We start from the raw sequence: 8,891 nt of genomic DNA, 5'->3' as shown, positions 1-8,891 counted from the left end.
CTGACCAACAAAGGTCTAAGACAACCTTGTCTGTATGTGACAGCTGAATTTTGTAGGACCCAAGCACGGTGACCTCAACCAGCAAGAATGTCCTCAGTCTGCTATCATACGACATACGTGACCAGGGTTGTAGCCAGCACCCATCCTTTGACGGAATTTTGCAGCTGGGGACTGAAACTTACGTTGATGGTATAGCTGCCCCTACGGCCGATGAGGCTATGGGACCGGTGAGGTGAGGTGAGAGGACAGAAAAACTATTTGCCCATTCCATCCTCTGTGAGCAAAATTTAACCCTCAAAATGCAGGAAATAGCATTTTCAGAGGCTCTTGGGAGCATGCCCCCAGACCCCCTAGGAACGCTGTGCCGATGCCATTCAAAATTGAGGGGACGGAAAATAATTTCTGGCTGGCTACAACCCTGTGTACGACATTCGTGACCAGGCCTTTACACAAAATAATCACACAAATGGTCCTTACAGATCAGTACTAGTGTTGTTACCAGAGATAGATTCGTTTTGGCTTGGAGGGAATTTAAGTCCACATTTGATACACAATTTTTCCACCTATTCGACAAGTCTAAGACTTTTCTACTTCCAACAAATCAATCTTTATTACAAATTGGATAAAAGAATTAAACTGTACATTTCTCTGTGCAAAGAATCTGCTTAGAATCTCTTTGGAATTAGAATTTTTTAATCTCTCCCACTCACAAGAACATCGAAGAATTGTTACCATTGCCTGACTTCCCACACAAAACATTTAGCACATGATTTGTGGCAACAGATTCATACCATATAGTCTCCACCTCACATGACGCAAACAGCATGAAATTCGCATCCGCACATTCTTGTTCGCTCAAAACACTGTTGTGCTGTTATGTCTCGTTTTGCGAACCCCGTCGTCTTCTGGCTGGGGATTCTGGGAAAATGACAACGCCTGCGTTTTGTCAAAGTCTATAGTTGCGTACGCAAACTCCGGTTTTTTAAGGTTCGGTGTTTCTGGGAGGGGCGTACAAGGAGTTCTGGGCGTGGAGGGCGTATTTGGTGACGGAGAAACAGGATTGTTGTTTTCGTTATTCTGATCCAAATCCAACTGAATGTAATGGAGCTTGTTCACCACGTGCCGCTTGTTGAGCTTCGGAATCCCCGACTGTTCGCCGTCGCTCCCATTGGTGGGGAGGTTCTCGTAGTTGTGGATTTGTCGCATGCTTCCGTTCATTGCACTTTGTTCGTCTCCGATGGAGTTGTGGCGGTGGCAGGAGTTCTTTCGCGAGCGCGTCGCGTTCTCGTTGATGATGTTCACGTTCTGGTAGTGGGGATTGAGCCCCACAGGTAGCAGGAGAGAGTTCAGGTTTGGCGATGGCAAGTTGTCGTTCTGTTCTAGATTCTTACCCTTTTCGAGGCTTTCTATGTCAAGGTCGGCGTACCCGACCTCTTGCGGATGCGGCATGACCGCCGTTACGTTTCCGTTGTTCGGGCTCACGAGGGTTCCACTCGTGTCTGATTCTTCGCTCGCATTTGGCAAGTTTATGTCGGCGTAGTTCACCTCTCCCTCGATGGCCTTTCTTCTCTCGCGCTCCGCCCTCAGCTGGGCGGGCGTCTTTCCCAGTTTGAATTCCACCTGCGTCGGAGTCAGGTCCGCGTTATCGAGTTCCGTCGTGTTAATGTACGTGTGAGACTCTCCCGCCGCGCCGTCGATGTTACCGTTAATGTATTCGTGATCGTGGCTCCTCCTGGGGGAGCGAGGCGGGATCCCCATGGATGACGTCGAGGAGGGGAGCGGCGTTCTGGACCGCACATCGGGCGTGTCCTCATCGATGGAGTTCAGTCTCATGATGACGCCATCGCCGAGGGCGCCACCTGTATCGTGTCTTGCACCGACTAGGTTGAACAAGTCCTCCGCCCGCGACACTTGAAGGCGTAGATTCCCGGCCCCGTGTGGCATCGTCGCCCGCTCTCGAAGGAAAACAAGTTCGAGTCATACCCGTACCTTCGTAAGCACTTCAGCGGCCACCTGATTGGGTCCCTGTTCTTTAGATACAGGATGAGGTCGCCGGCCGTGACCTCTAGCACGCCGGCCTCCAGTTCGTTCCCGTCATCGTCAACGTTCCGCACATGGAATCTTCGCGGGTCCGAATCCTCGAAATCCTCGTCTTTCACCTTCCCATACACACATCCCATGTTACACTGCGCCCGTCACCTGCAAGGGAGAGAGAGATTGATAAGATAAACTGCGTCTTTCTTTAAGCTTCTGCATTTGTACCTATATAACTGGTATTGTATACATGTATGTAACTGTATGTAATACATGTATGTAACTGGTATACATGACTCTGTGTTGTAGAAGAGCCTGGAAGAACACTACTTAACATCATAAAAAGGCATAAGCTCCAAAGAAACCCTCGAACAAGACCACCACCCCTAACTTCCAGGTTTAGCGCACTACACATGTACCGTGCTGTTACTTCGGGGGAATACCCTATCACAGTTGTAACCGGGCGCAGCACACCAGGCATGATCTGTATGCCGGATATATCAGGGCATGGCAGCTTCAGGGTTAATACACCAGCTTGGAAAACGCACTGTGTCAGCTGGCACCGAGCAGCTGGTTATATTCAACTGAACAACCTGTTACACCTAACCTTTGTACATAAAACCATCTGATGAGAATGCCTCTACTGTACTTGGTGGTAATGAGTGAGTCTCACTCTACGATAGTTATAGGGAAAATTTTTGAACACATCAATCCTAAGGGTGAAAGACCTATGAATAAGATAAGATAAACTGCTGTAAAAGAAATACTAGTAGCAGTACTGTAGCTTGTTTTCTTAATGCTGCACCTCAATCAAAACAACAATACTGTAAATACTGAAGAAATTTCATACCTTTTTTCGCCTGTAAGACAGAAAAATCTATGAGATAAACTGTTAATACTAAAGAAAAATTTATGAGGTATACTGTAAATACTACAGAAACATTAGACCTTTTTTACCTGCAAGACTGAGAAAAATTTATGTCATATACTCCTTGATTTCATAAACACAAACCCTACAGACACGACCAACGATTTCAACGACGCGTTGCTAAAATCTTGCCCGTGTACTGAAAGCTTACGCAATGACAAGTCGTCTTATACGGCTAGAATCTCCCGGCTTCGCCTACGTTGCGTTGGCTTGCCAGAAGATCACATGCTGCTTGTTTCTCCTACGGCTCAGCACCCTGATTAACATATCAAACACAAACAAGGCGCTCTACAGTCGGCAGAAATGTGTGACATGCAATCAGTTTGGGGCTGTTGTCTGCGGCACGCTGAGAGCGTTTGAAGGGAAACACACGACGTGACCCAAGACAGGACAAAAATGTTAACAGCATGAATTTGAAAGCTTTTAAGTAAAAAAAAATTACCAAGGACATGTCTTCATCTTGTTATAATTATTACGTATTATGTTAATATCACCCCTTGTTTCCTTCACATTAAACTTCTGTTAACTCAAATTTGTAGTAAATCACAGTAAATCATTGTAGTGTAATTCACTTTGCCTTCTCCCTATGAAACTTTCACGGTCTAAGAAAATTTAACTAGTTCTCGGAACTTAATGTTCACAGTGACAGCAGGCGCATGTAAAAAAGTCAGTGATTTATTTGTTATTGGTAATGATATGAAAACCGTACATTGAAAAAATCAGGAATTACAGTATCAATTACAGAACATGAGTTTTGACATGAACACTGGAAATACATACAGAGAAGGAATAGGCCAATTCATGGTTTCAACTAAAGGTGACAGTCCCTATCTTGTTAACTGTTCTTATGTAGACCATGCTTGATATACAGTATACATTTATGTCATACCTGGCAGTGATAACGTTTGACAGTGCTTTGGAACGGGTGATAACTTGGTTTATCACATGGGCCTCCATCAAATCATTCTAATGCACTTTAAGAGCATTGAAAGCACCATTATTGTTGATAATTTGAATACTGGATTATGATGTTGGAATTGCTGTTACCTTTTTTTGTTTGTGGCGTCCAAATTTTCTCAACTTCTGGCACATTTCCCATTGAAACGTGTGTTTTCTCAGGAGGGTATGATATTAATAAAATACAACATGGTGTATTTCTCTGTTGGGCTGGTAACTCAGGTGATATGGAATACACTGTGTTGTATTCTACATATTCAGACGTGTTTTCTTTATGTCCTAAGGGCCTTCAGCTTTGACCTATTTCCCACAATGCAACACCCTGCATGTGCACCTCAAATCTTGAATCAGCTTATTACCATCCATGGTTTTTGTTTTTGAAAAGCAAGAAAGCAGTAAAGCATATGTATCCAATCTCGGCAGCTTTGATTACTTCCAGAAATACATGTATAAACAGTGTGTATTTCTGGAAGCAGCTTACAAGAACTGTCATGAAAGGACATGAGATTTCTTTGAACTTGGCCTTTTGAAATGCCAGCTGCATATGTAGGCTAGAGCATTAACCAATACTGTAAATGAAGAAACTTTCGCGGTGGTTTAATGTTCACGGTTTTCGCGGCGGCCGCTTCACCACGAACTTAAAATCACCGCGAACATTTTTCCATGGCAGTAAGAGACTACAGTGCATGGTGCTACCGCGAACTTAAAACCACCGCGAAGAGTCCTTTTTCCCCGCTACTGCGAAATTAAATCCCCGCAAACTTAAATGCATTTACAGTAACTTGCCTTTAAATGAAACACAACTGTTTTGTACAGAAAGTAAAAACTGGCAAATGACAAAAATGAACGGGCAAATGTACAATGTGACCTTTTGAGTTACTTCTTGTACCAAAGACTAGATTAGCTCAAAATTTCTCGTCACATCTAAATAGATAAAACGTATTACCACCAAATATGGGCATTTTGCGGCACTTCCAACCCTCGGCATGGTAAATGTCCCCTGATTGGATAAGGGGTGATGACAGGTGGGTAGGTCGTGGGGTCACACGGTTGAAGGTCACAGCTTTGACCTTGAGAATCAGGCAGAGGTAAACCAGGAAAAATGCTGCAGACTGTCATTCAGAATGTCCCGTGGGATAGTCATGGGACACCGCTAACTGTCACCCCAAGGGACATGCTGTCCTGCATATGTGTACAAGGACACAGTAATGTCATTTTATGGCCACTATCCTTTAGTGCATTACCTACTCTCCAAGCAGATGTTGATGGGGAAACTTGTGCCATTTTGTTTTTCTGGTGGGGTCAGCTGGCAGAAAAAAATGGCATATAAGAAAAAGGTCATGATTTTGCCCATCAATCTCTGCTTGGAGAGTAGTATTTTCCTGATGGAAAAGCGAGTAGAGTGTTTGCTTTGCATTCAGTAGTTTGTCCGGGGCTGTAATTGGCCCCTCCCCGAGGCCGGCAGATGTTGGGCAGGCTGCTATAAGCGGGATTTAATCAGGCTATGCATTCGGTTGGTCGTGAGTTTGATCCCCGGCCGAGTCCTACCAAAGACTTTAAAAATGGTATATAATATACAGTGTTCTCTGTCTAGCACTCAGCATTTGGGAAAGTATTGTAGTGGTACACATCCCTACCAGTCCGAAAAGACACATACAAAACAGCACCGAAAAAATAACCCTCTTGTCGAAGACAACTACGTTTACAGTACCTAGTAGTACATACATTTTGTATATACAACGTTACATAAGGTAACAAGAGCAGTTATACTATCTCTGTCCTAGTTTCGAAGGTTTCACTCCTGTTCATAGTGACCTAAATTTTTCAATGTTTCTCATCTACAGTCTACAAAACTGGGATTTGTACGTGGGGGATGTAGGAAATGGCAACATCTGTAATTTCTAGTTGGTGATGGAATTCTGACATCAACAGAGGAGAATATCTTTTAAAAACTGAGGGTGGGACGTAGTTGTGGGAGCTGTTACATCTATTGGCCAGTAGACGCAAGATCAAAAGGTCTCTAGAAAAATTTCAAAATGGTGGCTGCATGTAAATGTTGTGTCCTTGAGAAAGGCACTTTACATATATATATGATATATTATGACTTTCGAAATGGGTACCAATCAGGGATAAACAAGTCCACTAGCCCTACTGTCCAGGGCAAGTGAAAGTGCTATTCGGGCAAGTGCATGTCCTACCCCACTTGTCCGATCGGGCAAGCAAGATTTTTCCATTGATTTTAGTGCAATTTTGATATATTTGTTACTTTTTACAGTCATGACATCAAGCAATTGTCTACAGAGAATTCCATTGCTGGAAGTGAAAATGCATATACTAGTAACAGTGACATTTGAATTTTGGGCAAGTGAAAAATTGGTTCGGGCAAGTACATTTTTTATGTGCTTGCCGATAGGACAAGTGGATTTTAGAAAACTTGTTCAACCCTGCCAATACTTTCACTTGAGTTGGGGAGGTAAAAGGCAATGGATGGAAAAGGATGAGCTCTGCCTTCGAAGACTGTACCCAAGACGCACTATAGCCTCATGACGAAAAATGTTGGGACTCTCCTTACCTGTGCTTACAAGTGGGAGTAGGAAATGACAGTTTGATTAGATCGTTCGTTAAATCTTTGTGGGATGACTTTAATGACTGATGACTCCTCAACGTGTGTGGGTGTCTTTCTTAAGTGTCTGCCTCACCTGAAAGGGGGTTTCTGGGAAAAGGGAAGAGGCGAGCACCCACGTACATTTTCCAGGGGGGCGACAAATCAAATGTGAAAACAAGGGGGCTCAAACCTATGACATTTCTTCAAAAGCTAAGCTATCTACCTTTGAAAAACATGAACACAGCATGTCTACAACACAAGATATTTACCTAGTGATTTTGGTTGACTAAGTTATACAAATTACAATGACGTAGTACTTGTGCTCCTCTATTGGTGTGATCCTTTTTGAAAATGATGTGTATTCCTTCACAAAACTTACAATACCACATTTTATCAGGACCTGGTCTTATGATATCGAAGACAAACTAACTAGACATACATGTACTAAACTGTCATTCTATCTAATCAACTGATTTTCAAATATGGAGCTAAAATGTTATGACACAGTGATTTTGTCCGGTTGCTTACACAGTAACAAGACAACCCGTGGTTACCTCAAACCAAATCAGGTTGTCAAACTCAAACGAGACTAGGCAACCTTTGCTTCAAACAGTGGTTACATCGCATCACCTTTTACATTTGCAGCACGGCCAAATGTGTATCGAAATGCACTGGATAGTGTCGTCCTAAATGGATTCTGATGTTTCCCCACTCAGAAGCTGCATTTCTTACTCCACCCCCACACTGAGGGGGCGTTCCTTCTGCATTACCCTAGTCTTGTCCTGTCTTGTCACATTTCCAAAAAGACTTGCAACATCTTTTTTAAGTTTCCAGTGACTCGACTATTTACCTTATATGTACCTTGTGCAGTCTTGCTTTATATATAATTATACAGAGCCTGGAGTACATAATTTGAGAGTAGTTGCACTGGTGTACCTACTTTCTTTGTAACGCTAGTTCCCCATTATTTGCGGGGTAACCTTTATCCGTTGTTTTTAAAATAGGAAATTCAGGGATATCATGTCGATGAACGGTGGTTAAGAATATTACAGTTTGAATCCACTGTCTGTCGACTTGATATCCCTGAATTTTCTGTTTTAAAAACAACGGATAAAGGTTACCCCGTGGATAAAGGTGAACTAGCATTAACCAACACATTTAGGTGCACAGAACGTACACAAAGTATAATAGACAATAAAAATTTCTGTAGCTAGTTACTTTAAAATTCTAAACAAGTCATAAAATAAAGGTTCTCTGACTTTTTTTATCACTTCAATGTCAAGAATATATTGTATCCTACAACTATAGACAAGTCTACAATAGTACCTTAATGAATGTATGGTACACTACACAAATATCTAGTTGCATCATCAGTGCACCTATACTAGTCACAGGGCTCGAAATTCATTTTTGGGATTTGGTGCACTGGTGCTGCCAGCTTAAAAAATTGGGTGAATTTTTGGGTGCACCACTTAAATTTAAGTAGAATGTAAAAAAAAAACTAGTAACAAAACTTAGTTACCTGCTATCAATTCTTAAACAAGTACCATGACAGACATTTTTATTATCTTTCTAACACCCAGATGTCAAGAATATGATGTATACTAGTATACTTTATATCTTTCCATACATAAACCTAAGAAAATATTTGGGTGCAAAAAATTGGGTGCACAGTTCCAATTTTGGGTGCACCTGGGTGCACATGCACCCAGTATTTCGAGCCCTGAGTCACAAATTAGGTACACAGCCTGTACAAAGGTGTATATGCACCCAGGATTTTGAGCCTTTGCTATGTATATTCATAGTTGAAACACACAATAGGTATTCAAATCTAGAGTTATGAACAGCTGGTTATGAAATAGGTGGTTCGGTGGGAATGTTTACTGTTCCAGATGGATTATTTGAACAGTCAATATATTTTTGTGAGTTATGATTTGACTGTTTTAGTCAGCCATATGAGAGATTTTCTTGGCAACTTTATCAGAATGCATACAAACAAAAATAAATAAACAAACAAACACCCAAACCTGTGCAATTAAGCACTTCTACATGAGGACCAACTGGCCAATGATGTATGTAGTCAAAACCTATACAGGTGACCACCTCTTGACAGGGACAACCTTGCAATTTTTGATGGTCTGTCAGATAATTTTCCCCATTGACACAAGCATTAAAGGCAACCTAAGCAATATTACAGCGTCAAAGTGGAAATACTAGTATTCTGAATAAGGCAGTCTGTATAATATTGACATCTAATGCACTATTTTAGCACATTTACATCATTTCATAAATTGAGCCGTTAAAAAACAGCGCAGGAATGAGTTGCACAAGGATTCCAGATCAAGTCCTTATATACCAACAGTTAGG

The 8,891-nt window shown here is 42.0% G+C and overlaps 1 protein-coding gene across 1 annotated transcript in view; it reads right to left on the bottom strand.

The window, feature by feature from the left end:
- Nucleotides 1–554: 554 nt before the first annotated feature.
- LOC118406779 (fibroblast growth factor receptor substrate 3-like) overlaps nucleotides 555–8,891 on the bottom strand; it is a 17,509-nt gene continuing 9,172 nt past the window's right edge. The window contains 2 exon segments of the mRNA XM_035807098.1: nucleotides 555–1,907; nucleotides 1,910–2,199. Coding sequence (XP_035662991.1) covers nucleotides 856–1,907; nucleotides 1,910–2,180 — 1,323 coding nt within the window. The 5' untranslated portion in view covers nucleotides 2,181–2,199 and the 3' untranslated portion in view covers nucleotides 555–855.

This window comes from Branchiostoma floridae, chromosome 19, assembly GCF_000003815.2.
Source record: "Branchiostoma floridae strain S238N-H82 chromosome 19, Bfl_VNyyK, whole genome shotgun sequence".
Taxonomy (NCBI): domain Eukaryota; kingdom Metazoa; phylum Chordata; class Leptocardii; order Amphioxiformes; family Branchiostomatidae; genus Branchiostoma; species Branchiostoma floridae.
Note: the sequence above shows the minus strand (reverse complement) of the source record. Positions and strands in the feature narration are given on the sequence as shown.